The 19,421-nt window shown below is 45.5% G+C and overlaps 1 protein-coding gene across 1 annotated transcript in view; it reads left to right on the plus strand.

The window, feature by feature from the left end:
* The first annotated feature begins 2,129 nt into the window (after positions 1 to 2,129).
* dapk1 (death-associated protein kinase 1) overlaps positions 2,130 to 19,421 on the plus strand; it is a 44,782-nt gene continuing 27,490 nt past the window's right edge. The window contains exons 1-3 of the mRNA XM_035529680.1: positions 2,130 to 2,303; positions 2,843 to 3,016; positions 17,851 to 18,072. Of these exons, the coding sequence (XP_035385573.1) occupies positions 2,955 to 3,016; positions 17,851 to 18,072 (284 nt within the window). The 5' untranslated portion in view covers positions 2,130 to 2,303; positions 2,843 to 2,954. The remainder of the gene's footprint in view (positions 2,304 to 2,842; positions 3,017 to 17,850; positions 18,073 to 19,421) is intronic.

The following is a 19,421-nucleotide window of genomic DNA, read 5'->3' on the forward strand; positions in this document are numbered from 1 at the left end:
GGTTTGTCTGAATGCAACAAAAGCACAGAGAGCTGCCTGATGACTTTTGTCCATAGCTCTATGGCTGTGAAGTTCATTCCATGAGCACAGAAACCAGACAAGCTCTGCAACTTCACTGCAAGCCCTGAACAAAAAACAAATGTTTTCATTTACTCACAAAGATGCCCTTTCCAAGCTCTCTGAGATCAGCTCAACCTAAAAACAATAACACCAGATATAAACGTACACCAGAATTAAATAAAGATTAATTTGAATGTATAACCTATATTAGATCAATTGTGATTAATTTAGTTCTATTTGATTTTCGATATCAAGAACTGCTGCAGCTCTCATTTCAAACACAAGATGGCACCAACACTTCTCAGTGTATGACTGACCGCACTTAATGTATTCGTTACCACACTTTTTTGATGTATGAGTTTAACAAATGAAAGTTGAGTTGTATTTAGTCATAACAAATTAATTTACGTGAAGGTAACCTGTTTAACTTGCTAAAGCAGGAGACACCTTCTGGCTACAACTGTCTTTCATCGCTGTCTTGAAAGTGTGATGGGCCCTTAGCAACCAGAAATCAAAACATAGCCCCAGTAATCAATGCAGTAGCAAAACTCAGATGACAGACATGCCGTCTGGCATTCTGGAGACTTTGTGTCATCCGTTCGTGGTTTTTAATTATCGGGATTAAAAACCTTCGCTTGCTCTCATTTCAACACTCTCACTCGTGCACCGAGGCGAAACCCATCATTTACATACACTGACATTAGGACTGTAACAGCTGTCGACAATAAGCGGTGAGTCATGTGCCAGTTGATGCTGCGCGCCTCGGTTGAGACTCGCGGAGGGGGCGCGGATCCTATAGCTAGGATCAAAGACATTCATTTATGAGTAGTGAAATATCAGACGGCGTGCGGCGTTATCAGCAACTCCATTTGCTGCTGTATTTCAGAGGCCGATTCACTACAGCAGTTACAGAAAAGGAAGAAGGGTGTCGGTGGCTAGTGCTTGCCTTTGCGACGCCCATGAATATGATTGCAAAGAAAAACACGATTTCAGATGGTACAAATGCTAAATAAAACTTAAATAATAAAGTGCTTTGCTAAATATAAATAGTACTGCAGACAATATTGGCTACGGTACAGTACACAACAGCATCATAGTGATGACGTGCACAGATAGGCCTAGCAGGCGCTTGATTGACCTCTAATATTATATATATAAATATATATATATGTATGACCAGATCAATAAACCTTTTCAACTAAGTTTCAGATCGATATACTTTTGATTTTCTCTTGTTATTGGCTGAACTTGCCTGTTAGATCACTTTGATTAACGCATTCCAGTCACCACAGTAAGTCCTCAAAGGATCAAACTGCTTGCAATGAGCACATCTACAAACAGATGGCGCAAGTGTATTACATTTCATATACCAGCGCTGAACAAAGAGACAAAGTTTGTGAAGAGCAACCAAGTTTCTAGTTTGTAAGCAAAGTTACATGAAAAGAGTCTTAATAAAGTCTTTATTCGTCGACATTTATATTTATCCTGGGTTAAAGAATATGGAAACAATACATAACAATCATAGAATAATTTCTTGTGTCATTAGGCGCACCTATGAAATCGCTCAAGGCGCATCTAGTGACAAAATATCCATAACTACCCCTCTCATAAACACAGTCACAGAGCAATAGTTTTTTCTGTAGCACCCATGGTTGATTACGTAATGAACGCGTGGATACGTAAATAGGTTTTCACGAGTTGTCAACTTGGAATTTCATGAGAAAAAAAGTGCACCTGATATTATGTCCAGGATAAAGGACTGTAGTACTTCTTATAAAATAATATTTAACATGGGCAGGAGTGCCCCTCAGAAATCCACATAAAGATGCAGTTTACAAGTTTGTGTCTCTAATACTGTTAACCTTACAGTACCGTAACTAGATGTTCATGTATTTAATTTTTATTTGTCAAGAGATATTGAAGCTAATTTCTAATATACATATGCACAGACTACATACCGAGAGGGCCGGACTGTTTTAAATTTTTTTAAAATGCCTGTTCGTAAACTCATGGCGTGGGCCATACCACAGGAGAACACCGCCTCCTCCAGACAGAAACGAATCGACACCGTGTCATTACACGGTGTTACCCGCAGTGGGAACGCCACACACCTACATTGTTACAATCCTCCCATTTCATACAACCTTGCGTTTCCATGTCTCCCGAGAACGGTATGTTGTTTTTAACGCAAAACGGTGGACTTTACCTGTTTCCTGAACACTGAAGACAGCGGAAGTTCAAAGGTAATTTTGCTCGCTTTTATTGACATGCATTGGGCACCCGGAGGTGAACGTATTCTGCTCAGTTTTCAATTCATTGTTTTTTCCCCCAGTTTACACTTTAGAGAACGCCAACATTGTAAGAAACTTACAGAGTAGCCCGAACACTGATGAGAAACGTTAAACACCGGTTCAACGATAGAAATTCATTTCGTTCTTTCGTTGGCAGTTCAATGTCGTAGCAACATTACAGCAGTAGCTGTTTCTCACCCATCCACCATCTCTAGTAGTAGCCTACTAATGCCGCAACGCAAAACGTTACACTCCTTGACTGTTCAAAAAACATAAAACTGACACAAAAAACGAACTACATTTAATGCATGTTCCTCTCTTTCATCAACCCTTTAATGGAAGTAGCTTTGTTGTCTACATGGTGGCTCGGCGAAAATGATTCCCGAAGAGATGGTAGCTGGCGTAACCGACGCCGATAAAACCTGTACCTATTTGATCGTTTAAAGGACTTCCACTCACAAACGTCTCACCTTTTGTGTCTTCCCCACCAGAACAAACATGAGAAGGGTTCGCCGTAAACTGTCATGAGGCTGACAGTGATGGGTTGCTGATATTGGTGGGCGCAGATTTGGGAATCCCGGGGAGGAGGAAGCGCCCAGCACAATGACCGTGTTCAACCAGGAGAATGTAGAGGATTACTACGATATAGGAGATGAGCTTGGAAGGTACGTAGCTAATAGCTTAAAAATCGTTATTATTCAGAGCTGCAACAACCGCGACTGGGCGTGGACTAAAATGTCTAATGTGCTTTTTTAAGTTAAACAAATACTGCACACCAGCGTGTTTCAAAATTAACATATAATGCTCCTACATCGTAGAGAGCCATAGTCACCATCCCTTACGTTTTGATAAATGAACTTGGGCAAAGCGCACATGTGCTTAAACGCCATTCCTACCTGACAGTCATACTGAGCCTTGATATTTTACAACCTAGCATTGTGCCACTGCTTTTATTGATCGATGTCTGTTATATGAATGTGACGGTCCACTGCTCAGACTCAGAGCTACACTTGTCAAGATGATAGTCCACAAATGATTACCTTTAATTTGTGTAGTCCGCTTTATTTTAATTCACTGTCAGATCGATTATGGGTTTATTGTCTGGCTATTAGCTAATAATTAGTCACCAGTCATTTTAATTTGGTGATGTGACCTTGTGCATTGCTTGGCAAATTGAGCTTTGTGGCTGTGTAATCGTGTAGGTTATATTTCTGTGGATATTCCATATGTGACGAGAAGCAGATCGAGGCTTTCCAGCTGAATATCATAAGAATGCAGATTCACACTGACTGCCAGGCATGTGGGTGGTGTTGCTCAACACAGATGAATCTGCCCATCGTGTGGGCTGCCACAGAATTGACTCTTTTTGTGTTTAAAGAGTCTTGAGGATGTTCCTGTCATCTTCAGTCCTCAAACATGCACACTTATAGCAGTTAAGCTGCATTGGCTGCATAACTGGCCCAGTGTTGGAGTGGACATGCAGTGTTAGGATGCTGTTCTGCCTTGGTTATTGCATTCAATTGGTTCTGTAATGGAGAAGCATGGAAACTGTATTTGATTACAGTGAGGAAGAAATGAGAAACTCACTCTTGCGTGTGCATGCTCTCTCACACTCTCTCAGAGCTGGGAAACCAGGTGTAACATTTTATTGTTGAAATGTTCAGTATGCATTATTTAAATAAAGATTGATTAGAAGTTGACTGAAGTCGAATGAATGGGGTTTGGTCAAATCTATTTGCATATTGATTATTATTGATTGTTTCTTAGACCCACACTTATTTTGTATGACAAAACCGATATGTGCGCTGATGAGGTTGATTTTTGCTCTGCATTGGAGAACATAACCTTTTTTTTTTAACATATGCCTAAAATTATTTTTAAATTAATACATTTATGAAACTGCACTGTATTGACTGTGGCACTGGTATACATATCCTCAAGCAGCCATTGGACGGGGAAAATCAATTTATAGATCTCTGTGCTAACTTATTTCTCTTGCTTTGTGACTGGCAGACAAGTGAGCATTCAGTAAAATACTGAGCAAAACAGATGTTTCAAAATCAGGAGTATCAGTGACATTGTCCAAAGAGGCTTCCTACCCTCGTAGTTAGACACAGGCCTTAAAAAAATAGAGCCAGAGGAGTATTATTGCTCTCCACAGAGCAAAACCTAAACCTGATTCTTACCATTTAAACAAAAGCCCAGTGCCAAAAAGGCACTAATAACTGCTTGCACCACCCAATTGGCTCAGCCTACCCCTCTCCCAGTCTTTGATGCGCTGAGTAAATGGTTAAACCTGACCTGCCCCCTCTGGCCAGCACTGAAGCGTTAAACAGCCCCACATCAGAGACTCCTCGTGAGCTAGTTGGGCTTCAGGGTTAAACACACAGGGCCGATATATTGGCTTTAAGAGACTCCAGCCAGGGGAAAGTCTGGGGGATAAAGGGGGCCTCTTTATTCTGCTAATGGGCCCTGCTCTGGATGGCCCAGCCCTCAGCAGGGCAAGCACGGATGGCCAGCTGAATAGAAGCCGGGGACACGGCCGTTGGCATGGGCGTCTGCGGCTCTGGGCCACAGACGTTCGCGTACGACACCAGGATTTACAGCTGGGACGTGCTGACTACTGATCAGCGTACCACAGCTATTAGACGGTGGCAGGAAGAGTGAAGTTTTCACAGGGGTTCGTGTTTGTGTGGGAGGCATGTTTTGTTGAGCTGTCATCTTAAAACCAGCTAAACTGATTTTGGTATGGCCCTGTTTTCTCACTAGCAGTTATTGATCTTATTACACAACACATCCTGTCATTTGAATGTGAACGTACGCGAAGCTGAAAGTGTCACGGCAAAAGAAGTTGGCCTACCTGGACTAAATCAAAGTGGCTGGACACACTGGTTGTCATGGGTTCTCATTACCTTTTAATTCCACTCTCACCTGAACTGTGTGAGGGCTGAACTGTGTCCTGTGCAGTGTTCTACAATATGCATCAACAGACTGGCCTTCAATGACCTATTATGGACCATAGATATCATTTAAATGTATCTACATGATACATTTGTCTCCATTTAAATATACCTCCATTCATTATCTTCAGAAACATTTGTTTTGAACATATTCATACTTATGATGTTCTGAATAAATTCCATTCAGGAGAATCTCATTCTAGGCCTTTGTGGAAAGTCATGTAATATGACAGGTGTTACAAACATAGAAGTTCTTAAGTGGTACAGTGCATTAACAGCTGCACTTAGGTGTGAAGTCTGAAATCTCCACTAAGCCCTTCAAATGACAGGTAACCCCTGATCCCCTACAAAAAAGTTTGGGGGGGGGGGGGGGGGGTCATGCCACTGTGATGCGCTGCTATGTCTCCACAATCAGACTAGAGATTTTAGTCAGGTACTCTCTCCTAAATCCGTGTTGGCAATGATGGGTCTTGAGAAAACCTAATCAACCTCATAATATTTTAATATCATAGTGTTTTCCTCTGCAGTCTGACCTACATTCTTGCTGTCACCTGGGAGAGGCTGTCTGTTGTTCTTCAGTGTCCCCCATAATGGCACAATGGTGCATGAAGGGAAACGCCCATCCCCTAATAAACATGCATAGGCCCAGGACACCACTTGGAGCGGTCCTGTTAGTGAGTTCTGGAGTATACACAGCCCACTACAGAGACGCCTGCATAGGCTCTTTTTTTTTGTAGATGTTTTACAGGCTGGTGAGTTAAACATTTATTTGCTTGATTGTGGGTCTGTGGAAAGTGTGCCCCGAGGTCTCTTCTGACCATTACATGTGTAGCATGTTCAACATGTAGAATTGTAGAATATAGAACAGGTAAGTCATGGGTTTGATTCCCAGGCAGCACACACCTTGTGATACTGAGAACTATGTAAGTTGCTCTGGATAATAGGGTCTGCCAAATGCTGTAAATGTAGAAGGTTACACTCAGTATTTCACTAATCAGAGAGTGTAATGGGATGGTTAATCATTTATTGGTTTACCTGATTCCACTGACTTCTGAGTAACTAATGTGCTAGTGTTAGAGTCTGGTAGTAAAGCCTTCTCTGATCTGTGTGTGTGTGAGTGAGTAAGAGAGAGAGGGAGAGAGAACGCGAGATGAAGAGTGTGTCAGAGAAATAAGTATGTGTCCTGCGAGATAAGTCCAGTGTGAAGGGTAAGCTCTAGCTAGCCAAGCATGCCTAATACTAGGGAGAGAAAGCAGGAGAGGGAGAGAAACCAATCTTCTTCCTTGCTTTTTTTGTTGGGAGGGCTTGCCAAGATGCACTGCAACCCCCTCCCGATTCTAACATCCTATTCTTTCTGTCGCCAGTCAATCCAGCAGTCTATGCCTGGCTCTCTAGATAGTGTGCATTTACTGCAGCTGATTACAGACAAACAGGAACTCAAGTTTCCTAAATCCATTTAATCCAACACCCCTGTTATAACGTCTGTTTATTTGCTTCTGGGCGTGCTGGCAGTGTAAACTGACAGTCTAATCAAAAGGACTAAGACCATTGTCCCAGGCTCCAGTCTACTGTGATTAATGGCAAGTCCGGTCACAAAGGGACTCATGCGATCTTAGTTGCTGTTACTGTGTGTGTGTGTGTGTGTTGAGAGACTACATGATGCATGTTGGTGGTCTGCAATGACAACTTGAGCATGTCAAATACAAACATGCCAACATGCACAACCATAGTATATTTAAAAGGGAATTTCAATAACAAGCAAAAAGCCTCGTTGGTACGGTCATATGTCTTCAGGCACACCCCTCTAGCGCTGCATTGGTGCTGCACAGTGTTCTGCGACATACTGACGCAAGATATGGGTTAATGTGTTCACGCGACACCCATGCATGCATACGCGCCTGTTTCTTGACATGATCATCGTGCGCGTTTGATGGCGCATTTCCGTATAGGATTCCTGAAAATAACATGCTGCGCAGCTGTGCTTTTTTTATTGTCTGAATTACGTTCTCGATTTGTCGGACCCCAACACGAAACGCTGCCAGAAACCGTGAATGATAGGAAATAGGCTCCCCTCTTACACTATTATTTTCCGTGACAGTAAATGATGAATCGCCCTTGTAATTGCAAACGCAGCTGACGTCCTCTCGCCTTCACGTGAGGTAGTAGCCTGCTTGGAGGCTATGCAGCAAACACGTCCGCTGACTGATTTATTAAATAAATAGATCTGCGTGAACATGTCGCGCGATCACAGTTTCTCAGGCAGGAAGCTTCTCTCTCTGTGTTAATGTTGTTGCTAAGCTACCGTTAGTGATAAAGAATTAGGAATTCAGACTTCTCATGCTCTTTCTTTCACTGGCACTACATAATCGCGTCTCCCTTTTGTCATAAGTGTCAATCATATATCTAATACAGTTCTATTGATACTCATTTTCAAATATTTTTCTTATTTCAGATTAGTTGCTTATGAAGTTGCCGTATTGCCAGGCGGTATATCAACTAAATTAGCTTGGGCCTCTTTGAAGGCGACATGTTTTGACAGTAGGCAGGCCACCCCGAAACCAGGTTAATGTCAGTTTCAGTCTCTAGAGGTGCCCTTTAACGACACGACCCGTGCCAGACTTTAGATCGCCGCCCATAAGTTGCCATGGTAACTGCCATGCTTTTGCGGCATTTTCCGGTATCTATCGGTTGGACTTGCTCGTCAGTGGGATCTTCCTCGATTAGTGCGGATCTAAACTACTGCGCAAGCCGAAACGGTCCTTTAAACTCATTTGGAACCGCAAAGCGTACGACATTTTAATTTTGTAATTAGTTCTGCCAGTTTGATTAAGTTACAACTGAGAGCTTGTGTTTGGGGAAGAGTCCGCCCCCCCCGCCCGATATCTCTGAAAGTTGGGCTAACTTGCCCTCAGTGCCTTTTCACACAAAGTGCCTTTTGTCGCTTTAAATCCTGAGAAAGGACCAAATTTCATTCCACTGATATGTTGAGTGCCATTCTCGGTAATCAAAGAATGCGACCACATCTCCTTAATGTGTGCCTTGTATACGTCTTGCATGACTTAGCTTTGAGACTTTTAAGATATGGCAAAGACATATACAATGTTGGTATTAAAACATTTCCATTCTCCCGTATTGTCGTGTCTAGAAGCAGTGGCCAAAGTCAACAAATAAAAGACTTGACAAACCAGTTTAAGTGTAGGGAGATAAACATGCCATTCCTCCTCCTCTATTCCTTTCTATAGGTTTTCGAGCTTAATGTTATTAATACATGACCATAGCTCTAGAAACATCCTTTAAAACTTCTCACTGTGGCGCTAAACCTGTGCTTGAGAAATTTATTTATGACCTTAAGCTTGCAGCAGGGTTATGATTTTAGATGCAGCATGACTCACCTATGATGAAATGCCGAGCAGTTGATATTTCCATGTGACAGAGCTTGTTTGCCTAGTGTCAGACAGTGAATGCCCACGAGGAAAGCTCGCTGAATGCCCAACAGGAACCTCAGAGACTGATCAACGTGCTCACATCACAGTCAGTGACAAGGTATTTAACTTGTTGCCAACTGACTGAGTAGCAGCCTGCTGTTATAACTAAGACTGCTTTATTACTTTATTGCAAGAGTAGTACTAAATGAAACAATTAATGTGACCCATTGTGCAGGTCAGCTTCGCGAAGGGTTAATATACAACTGAGCAGCGTGCTTCAAATCAGTTTCACTTCCTGGAAAAAGGCTGTTTGTCTGCAAAAATAGATAAATCGAGAGCCACGTAAGCAGTTTAATGGCGACATTAAAGGGACTTCTGGTTTCACAGTAAAGGGGCATTTTAGTTGGGCGTTATCACTGCTGGTAAAAAGGTGCAGGTGGCATCCATTGCAGAGATGAATAGGAGGAAAGTGAGTGCGCACACACCCCCTCCCCTCCCTTCCCTTCCCTTCCCTTCCCTTCCCTCCTAAGTAGCATTAGCGATCATCTCCTGCTGCTTCCGTGCGCAGAGCTCCAGGCAAACCGCTCGTAAATCCCACTAAACGTCTTCTGCGGGAGCACCGGTGTGCATGTGCTCTACGCGCGCTGCAGCGCCGTTTCCTTGGTTACTCCGGTACGGCGAGGCTGTTGCATAATCGGCGCAGCTCGAGCACGCGGATTAGCGCGATCCGACTCCGCTTTCCCTGACCGGCCCGCCCACGCTCATTTTCCACTAATGAACTAAAGTGACTCACATACAAACTATTAATTCAAATTCTGTGCATCCAGAAGGACTCCCGCATGTGCCTGGTTCTTCCGCTGGGCCAGACACTCGGGCCCTACCGCTGCCTTTAGCTATGGGTGCGTAATTAGAGGAGGGTTTGGTTTAGAGCTCTGCTTTAGCCAGCTGTCTCTGATATCAGACAACTGCAGGTCCTACCAGATGTTTGGTGCATGGAGGTGCTATTGGCCCCGAGCTGAAAAGGCTGGCTCGGCCTGTGCTAAATGTTTCCAGCAGACCTCTTTGTACAGGCAAAATCAATTTAAAAAGAGGAAAGGCATCTTGTTTTTGAATGCAAGGCCATACGTGCAGGAGTTCACTGGGCGATCTCACCGTTTGGCCCTCGGCATAAACGCAGCTGCTCCTCAGAAAACACGTCACGGTTCCGCGCCAAGTAACCTTGCTACAGCACGCGCTCATTACAGAGAAGACCGTGTCTTGTGGATCGTAGCTGTTAACCTAGAATGTGTTCCTTATACGCAGTGAGTCTCAATTTATTCAATGCAAATAAAGCTAGTTAACACAAGAACGTCGCAAAGAAGACTCTCCATGAGGGGGCCACACACCGAATTAGTCCTCCCCTACGCAGAAAGTCTAGCATTAAAACATCAAATCAATATGGAGGAAAAAAGCTAATTGCTTAACGTTTATTGATGAAAGATTTTACTTGTTAGTGGCTCTCACGGGACACGGAGGAAGCCTTGAACTTGCAGTCTCTCCAACGTCCAAATAGCTATTGATCCAGCCACGCGTGTTATTCGGTTTCACATTTATGGGGCACACACCGGACACAAGCACTCCACGCATTTCTGAGAACTTTTGAATGCTGCCCTGTCATTGATATTGTCTGATTTGATGTCTTGTCACAATATGATGAGAATTAGAGGCCTGTAAAATCGTGAGCTTTTATACATTTTTACAGCAATAAATTGAACTGCAGAATGTTTCTACAGCTGTAGATATTTCTTTTGCTTTGAGCTGTTTGTTATGATTTCATCATTATAATCATTTCAGCATAGCTGTTTGACACACTGTCATGGTTAGCCTAGCTAATACTTGGGTCATGTGCCATATTGCTGGCATTACTGCAGTAGCCACCCACCTTTGGTTAATCTGGTTTTACCATCTAGTGCTCTGTTGCATTCTTCTTTCCAGCCCACCATGCTATGTTTGTGTTTTCTTAAACTTATATATTTGAGCTTCAACATGTAGATGTATCTGTCAGATAGGTTTGTGACAGAGGTCTCTGGCTCCAGCTAAATAGGTTAACCAACTATGAAGAGCACACCTGTGTGCAGCTCAGCCACCTTACACAACAGAGCCAAAAAAGCAGAAGCAATCCAACGTTGGAAACCTGCTGAAAACGTGAAAGCTTTTGCCTGACATATCAGTTTTTCTGCTGCAGTTACATTATGCTGCGTTATTCTACTAAGCATTTTAGGCCTGATGTTGCAAACTGGAAAATCTTTCATTTAACATTTTTTAACAAGAAAAGTGTCTGATGATTCATTGCACTGGAGCTAGAGTGGAGAATCCTTTATTAAGTGAACGTGGTGAAGTTTTTAGTGTCCCAGGTTTTCCTTCAGCATTCACCTCTATGTTTCTAGTTCTCATACATTTTTATGTTGCTTATATTTGTGTTTTCAATGTATATTTATAGTGTCTTTCTTGTGTGATGATTTTCAACTCCCAGATGTATTACAAGGAACAATGTTCTGATAAGATCAAAGTGGAATTGGAGTTGCACAGAGTGTGAAGTGTGCACACCTCTGACTCCATTTCCCTTTTACAAACACGTGCATAGACATTGTAGTTGTGCAAACACTGGAATTGTACTGGCGATGATGATGATAACGATGCAGGAAGTTAGGCTTCCTGCAGCCCCTTCAGAAGCGGCCTGAAACGGGGAGGTTCATTTATGATAAACGTGAAATGGACGTAAAAGCCACAATGACTCCCACTTAGATCCCTTAGTTTGATTTTCACATTTGTCTTGCAATCCCGGCATGAGTGCTAGTAATGAAGTAGTGGTTGAGAAGTTCACTTCGTCCTTCCTGATCGTTTGATCGGGCCTGCTCAGTCCACTGTTTGGCATGACACTGCAGTGAGGCGTGCCTCCGCCTCCCCCCCCCCCCCCCCCACCTCATTTAATTGTAAAGTCAAAACCAAAGTTAAACCCTCTGTGTCTGCAATGGCTCAGAAACCCACGCAGATAGTAGTTTGGCAAAGGATATCATTTGTATGAGGTACGCTGCCAGTAAGCAACTTCCTCTTTTAATTAACATTCTGGAGAAAGACGCAAGTAGGTGATGTGAAGAGGGATCCGGAAGACGTGGGGTGTACAAGCAGGACACTGTTCCCGCAGCATAAAGGCAGCGTTAATCCCAAGGGTGGGGCTTGGGATATTAAGCATGCTTATCATCCACCACTTGGGTGCGTAATGTTTTGGGGTGTTGCTGAACATAGTGTGGGGGCCGGCGTGGTGTTAACCAGGCTGGCACCCCACCGAACAGCCTGACGAGCCAATGGCAGGCCATCACAAAAGCTGCTTTGTCATAAAGCTAGCAGGGGTTGAAACGCAGGCAGCCTGATTATACAGTAGTTTTTTGGGTTTTTTTTTTAGCAGACTCGACTGGCAGGCATGAAATGTACACCACAGTTGTTGGGGGGGGGTGTATGGTCTCAAGTCTTGAACAGTAGCAAAGTCCGCTGTCTTTTATATACGAGTAGGGTGAAATAAATATAGAATTTAAATCTTATCTTTTTAAACTTTGACAAGAACTTTGCATTGTTCATCTTTAGAAGAGTAGATTCTAATCTCAGAAGCTGAACAACCACTAAAAGCTCAGAGGACTTTGGATACTGCAACACCATAGTGCTTTGAAGGGCTACAAGACATCACGCACTGAAATGCATACATCCACTCAGCGAAAGTGATTTTAGTGAGTACTGAGTCAGCTCTCGGCACTGTTTCTGCCATGTTAATTTATCGAGGACGTCTAACGTTGCAAATGCCGTTCGTTGAAACCAGCCTAACAGCTGTGTGACGCCACAAATATGCTTTGCCACGTGTCGTAAAGGTTCCCGGTGCACGTCTGTTAGATAGGTTATCTGTGGCGGGAAGACTGCGGGAAGGAGGAGCGTTTTTCAGCTCTAGAGTTTCACGGTTGCGTTCCTGAGCTCGGCTGACGTCATGGAGGCACCAGGTGAAAATGCAGCCCTTGGAATGCCAGTGAAGTGAGAAACACTTTCTAGCAGACACCTGAGAATGAGCCTCCCCCTCGGGGGGTGCAACCACGCGGAGCAGCACTGGTGGAAATCGAGGACGTTTGCAAATACGTAGAAAAGCTTGTAAATTGAAATTATGGTGCGTGGTATATGCGCTCTATATGACTTCACCACGGATGCATTTAGCTAAAAATTGTGTACCAGATTGTGGCTATGGGGAACGAGTCACATCCACAGCACAGCCTGTACAGATCTGCAATATGTCACTGGTTTTCGGCTGACTGCATTATTTCAATGCTTTTCCAATTTGAAGATATAGGACAGTTTTAGTGTTTCACTTAAAAAAATAAAAAAAAATTTGAACTCACAATTCGTTTTTCTGTTGCCAGCTCTCTGCTTGTCCAATTATTCACTTGAATGAGCAAGACAGCTGTGCAGAACTGAAGCTCATCCTTCTAAGCAAGCACTCTGCGCTTTGTCTGTAGCTTTGAATAGACTTGACACCTCCTGCAAGTCTTGGGCTGGAGTGCTTTAGTTCTTGCCAAAATACGTGGTCTTCCATTATTTAGCATCAGCGTTCCTGCTCCTTCACCCTGTCGGTGTGTGTCGAAAAATCGATAACACTCCAGCCTGTGTACCCAGTCAGCAGTCTGTGTTGATCTCTGATGTCATGGGCCAACACGTTTCCAACAGAATAACAAGCGACGCTGCGATGATTTTAACGCTCGCAGGTTGGTTGGCTTCGATTCCGGCGGGTTGGAGACCAAAGCAGAATGTTAGTCTTGCGGTATCCGGGTACTTACAGCCCCAATAATCCCACTGACACAGGAAGGGCTGCGCTCCTTGGACAAGTTTGTGCAACCCAAGGACAGCATGCGACTCTTCAGTATCTTGAAGTGGAACCTTTTTTCCACACAGGTGACTGCAGATGCAGCAGCATGGCTGGACACTATGAGTCGCTGCCTTTGCTGCGTGGCCTTCTGTAAGAAGGAGCTGCTCCTGGGCACAGCCGTTTTTACTGTTGATAACGGGCAGTATATGACCGTTTGTATAAAACAATTCTGGGCCTTCACATCGGAAGGCGACATTTTGAGCAAATGCCCAGCACCCCCTGTTAGCGCCAGGCTGGGCTGACACTGGGGTTTGGAAGAATGTCGTTCCGAGTCCAGTAGAAAGGGCAAGCCAAGGCAAGGGCAGATCAGACCTCACAAGTCTCCATGGATCTGTATTCAGAGCATCATCTTCCTCTGTGCATTCCAAGAAGGGCCAGCCGGCCGGTGCTGTCAGCATTATTTACACCACGCAGACCGGGAACAGAAGGCACACCGGGTCCTGCTGGATGGTGACCTGGGGGGGGTGGGGTCTGGTTGGGTGGGGGGGATTGTGGTTTGCATGTTTATTCTGTACTTCTTTTTCATCTGCAGCTCCTCTTTTCCCCTTGCAATACGCTTTCACACGATAATTCCTCGCCTCGTAGCGGTAACACATCTAAACTTATCCACCCAGGGTGTTTATCCGCGTTTAGTGTTTCGGAACCCGATGCTTTCGATGGAAGCAGTGATTACTTTTTTCCATTCTCTTTTTTTTCTTTTCTCGCGACTGCACTTGAGTTTTTAAGCAACTTTTTTATTTTTTTTTTGGAAACAGATCCACCCATGTCATCTAGTTTTCAGTGACGCTCGGTGCAGAGACGTACTAATGTGTAACGTAGCTTCCAGCCTGTCAGTTCTGCGTATACAACGCTGGGAACCTCCAGGATAATGGTGCGAGTGCAACAAGGAGCTGCATTAGTTAGCTTTCGCTCAGAGATGAAGGCAGGAGACAGGTGCAATAAACCCATAAATACCCCTGTTCCTGCAAGGAAACTCATCAGCTTGTAAACAAGGGTACTTTTTCTACTAACCACAAACAAACACACACACACACAAACAGAGCAGCGTAAACCTGTGGCGCAGCTTCACAGTCGAGTAGGCCGTTGGCAAGTACACAGAAAGCAGCACAGCAGTGAGGGGAAACACAGGCTGTTCTGATCACTCCGTCCCTCCCTCCCATCCAGCCACACACACACCCACCTATCCCATCGGCCAAGCTCAAGTTTCCCTCTCCAACCAAAAAAAAACTTGGAAGCCCCATCCCTGAAAAGTAACATAGGACAACAGGATTCCCTAGACTGGCATGTCGGGTAGTTAAAATCTCCTGTTGCTGCTTCCCTCTTTCTCTAGAAGAGTAAAAGCCGATTCCTTTGTTTCAGAACGCTAATTAACAATGTTAACGGCAGTTGGATATATTCCCCAGCTGAGTTCATTCCGGAGGGAAACTCCGAGATGGAGCACACGACACTTCCTGAGTGTCCCTCGGGGGTGGGGGGGCGATTCTGTGCTTGCTCGTATCTAAAGCATCACGCAGCCAACTAGCGTCCTGCGTTAGAATGGGAATAAGAGCTGTCTCCTCTCAGCAATGCAGGATCACGTCATCGTCCTCGCAGTTGTAATTCTGCCCCTCCGGGTAGCTAGCAGCACCCCTCAACCCCCCCCCCCAACACCCCCCCCCCCCCCCCCCCCCCCGAGTTTCCGTAGGCCTGGCAGCGGTGACTCCGCTGGGGAGAAGTGCAGGTTTGGACGGCTGCCAGCTGGCGCTCCGTTAGCATCTGCAAGCAGCTGCTGTTGTTGTTGTGCAGGGTTCTGCCTTCTGCATAGGCAACACTTGAGCAGGTGTTCCTTATGTTCCTTAACGTTAAGTTCAGCGTCTCGCCGAAGAACCCCATTCAAAAGTAAAACAGCGCTGTACAAACGTTCTGCTTTGTTACTTTTTTTTGTTGCCAAAATGGATCCGTTTCTTCGACAAGCAGGACACAAACCAGTGTTCGGGGTCCTTCGATTCGAGAATGGGAAGGCACGGTGTGAATATACCATAGCTCTAATCAGCCAGTCTGTAGGCGTCGAGAACCTCAGTGGCCTCCGAATTCTGCTGCAGGTGTGCTGACGCTTACGTCAAGGCCGTGTGGGATTCCGCAGGATTATAGGCACAGAGCAGGTGTCGTGGGAGTTCCACCAGTGGAATGCCCCATCCCACAGAACAGCCAGATTCAACTAACCCTGACAGAGGGCTCATTAAGGCGGCATGATGTGGCCGTCCGCAAAGAAGCCTAAGCTCAGACCAAGTCTTCTTCCTGTTGGCAATCAAGGCTGCAGCTGCCAAATGGTATCTGCGTAATGCACAGGATTTTTTTTCCCCAGAGGTATTGCATACCAGTATATGAGGTCTAGACAAATGGTGACGCAGTTGAAGAATGAACTCTACCAAAGCGTCGACCATCAGGAAGGGAGACGTGTCCAGCATCAGCAGGCCTAGAGCCAGCACAGGTTCAGCTGGATAATAGCAAACCCGTCACATGTAGCGGGTCGCCGTAGCACCCGGCATGAAGAGCACTTTTGTCGGGCGAGCCGTTGAACGTGGGCCACGGATAACTCCGGATAATAGAAGCATGAGAGTGCCCGCTGCATCCACATCTCGAGCTGGGCGTCTGATCTGAGACGCAGGCATCTGCCCAGTCTTATACACGGAGCAGACGTAGGCATGGCGAGAGGCGGGGGCAGGGAGACAGCACCCCGTGTTGCGATTCGCAGGTGACACCATTTTATGGGACTTGGCAGGGACAGAAGAGACCGGAGGAACACTCCCCTCCCCCCATCCGGAGCCCCACTTGCCTCACCTCCCCCCGGGCCAACCCCTGCCGTGAACGCTTGCACAGCTGAGGTCCCGTGATCCGCTCATTTAGGAGTGTGGGTGACAGAAGCGTTTAGCCATGCCCTAGTGCCCAACACCATGCTAGAGGGGTCACGAGGGTGACCCCCCTCATTTACATAGTGGTTAAGCAAGAACCCTGCAAATCAAATGCACCTCGGTCTTAGTCGTATAATTCAACAGCGGCATAATCCGAAGAAGGAAGATACCAAGTGAACCAATTTATATCAATTTATGCCGAACCCTTGCGTCACAGTTATAACGGCGTACAGCATCCCCTTATGATCTAAGCGGATGTGTCGGGTAATAACAGCCCCAGGCTTCAGGTACACGCAGTCCCATCGTGTCTGTTCGTCCTCCCACGGAAACCACAGCCCAACCGCCCCCCCCCCTTCATCAGAACCCCCACGGCCGTGATAAAATGCTAACGATCCATCTTTATCTGCCAGGTTACAAAAGGTGGAGCTTGGATGAATGGAGGCCATTAACATGAGAAAGCTCCAGCGCCAGGGACATCTTCCTTCCCCACATTGTTCAGAAATGCTTCTTAGAAATGGCTATTGTCACTTTTGTAGAAAGCCCTTATTTGGTGTCCTTGCCACAGCTGTTTAACACAGCTATTCATGGAGCTGGAGGGGGTTGGGAGGGTAGGGGGGTGTATATGAACACATTGTGTTGCAGAGGTCAGACTCTGAATCAGAGTTGGCCACGTGTAGTAATGTGTACAAGAGGCTTGTCTGGATGAAATTTGGCATTTGAGTAAAGGGACTGTAAATATGGATTAAGCAAAGTACGCCCAGTCTCACCGCTGCTGTGTCAGTGCGGGTCAAATGGGGTCAGGGGCTTCAGCCACAGGGGCTTGTCCTTTTTTGCGTTGGTTTACAGTTCTTTTTAATAATAACATGATAACTCCACCAAATAAAGAATACCATGAAAAAATATCCCAGAGGAAAGAACTAGTTTTGTGTGTGTGTGTGTGTGTGTGTGTGTGTGTGTGTGTGTGTGTGTGTGTGTGTGTGTGTGTCCCTTAGTTTGGGTTATTGTGGGATTCTGGCAGACTGCTGCACCTCAGATGTTGTTCAGGGCTGCGTCGTGACTCGGAGGAGCCGTGAGCACGGCTCTAAATGCTCCGAGCCGGTTCCCACCGCTCCCATTCCGAGCCTCCACCATGTCGCTACGTCTCGGCCCCACCTACGCTCTGTTGTTTTGATGGCGTACCGAGGCATATGTCGGTGCCGAGAGAATGTCGGTGCTCAACATGGGTTGACCACGTTTTCTCTCTCTCTCTCTCTCTCTCTCTCCTGTCTCTCCCCTCTCCTGCAGCGGTCAGTTCGCCGTGGTGAGAAAGTGCCGCAAGAAGGGCACGGGCCTGGAGTACGCCGCCAAGTTCATCAAGAAGCGGCGCAGCAAGTCGAGTCGCCGCGGTGTCACCAAGGAGGACATTGAGAGGGAGGTCAGCATCCTCCGGGAGATCCAGCACCCCAACGTCATCACATTGCACGACGTGTTCGAGAACAAGAGCGAAGTCATCCTCATCCTCGAGCTGTGAGTAATGCACCCCCCCCCCCCACCTATCTCCCAGACTTAACTACAGCTCGCGATCAAGACAGACACAGACAGAAACTGTAGTCACTGAGTCCGCACTGTGCTTGGAACTGAGATGAAGATCTTTATCATTGGCGTTAAAAGGTTTGCCTCTTAAAATGTGAATTGTAAATGTCTTTTAAGAATCCGAAAGCATGAGTGCAGTCAAAGACGAATCCAGCAGGGCCAAAACCGACCTGGGCTCAGCTGTCCTGGCTGCCAGTACTTTTAAGGTTTAAAAGATTTTAACGATTTTAAAGATTCCCAGAGCAGAGTTTTGAAGGAATGTTGTGACCTAAAAATAGAACTGACCCTGCCTCCAGTCCTAGCCGATAACCACTGAGCCTAGACTTCAAATCGGCCGCGTTACTCTGAAGACAAGCGCGTGGCGAAGCTGGGGGGTTCCTCAAGGGGCAAAAACCTGTATGGCCTGTTTGCACAAGCCTGGAGCCCTTTATCAATGCAACAGTGGAAGAAAGAAGCTGATTCACGCCTCTTCCATGTTGACTGTAGCAATACACAAAGACGAATAACTAAAATAACCTTTGACTGATAAAGCAGAGATTAATGCATACGGTCACGTATATGAAAGTACCTGTCTGGAGAACTACAGCACGCAGGAACCTTTGTGTTTACACAACAAGCTGTTATTTTCCCCATCTCATTTAGGGGAATTTGATGGGAGTGTGTGGACATTGTATTTGCTGTGTTGCAAGTTGTTTTGCAGAACATTCAGTGGGAAATCTTTGGGGGGACAAAAAATAAATAAATTAATGGAAAAAATGTTGCGTAGCCTGATCCTAACATCCAACATGTGTGATTTTGGCACTGTGCTGAAGCAGCTCGAGCCTTGTGTCTGTCTGTCTGTCTGTCTGTGTGTGTGTGTGTGTGTGTGTGTGTGTGTGTGTGTGTGTGTGTGTGTGTGTGTGTGTGTGTGTGTGTGTGTGTGTGTGTGTGTGTGTGTGTGTGTGTGTGTGTGTGTGTGTGTGGAGAGAGAGTAAGGTTTCTGTTTTCACCATGAAAAAGCTAAATATCCCCCCAGTATATTTACTATAAATATCTCGAGCTTGCTGTCAATGTCATTTCTTGGTTTGCTGTGCCATACCATCTGAAACGTCCCCTGTAGGGGAGCTGAGGAGCGGTGTAACTCTACATGGGCTAACCTCTTAGCCTGGAGCCATGGTGACAACATGACAATTGTATACTGATGCTTTTTAAGTCAAGGCTATCAGAATGCTGATACGCGACATTGCAGTGAGGCCGCCATAAGTAGATAAGAAAATTTTGCTGGAACTAACTGCGTTTTTTTG

Source organism: Electrophorus electricus, chromosome 9, assembly GCF_013358815.1.
Source record: "Electrophorus electricus isolate fEleEle1 chromosome 9, fEleEle1.pri, whole genome shotgun sequence".
NCBI lineage: Eukaryota > Metazoa > Chordata > Actinopteri > Gymnotiformes > Gymnotidae > Electrophorus > Electrophorus electricus.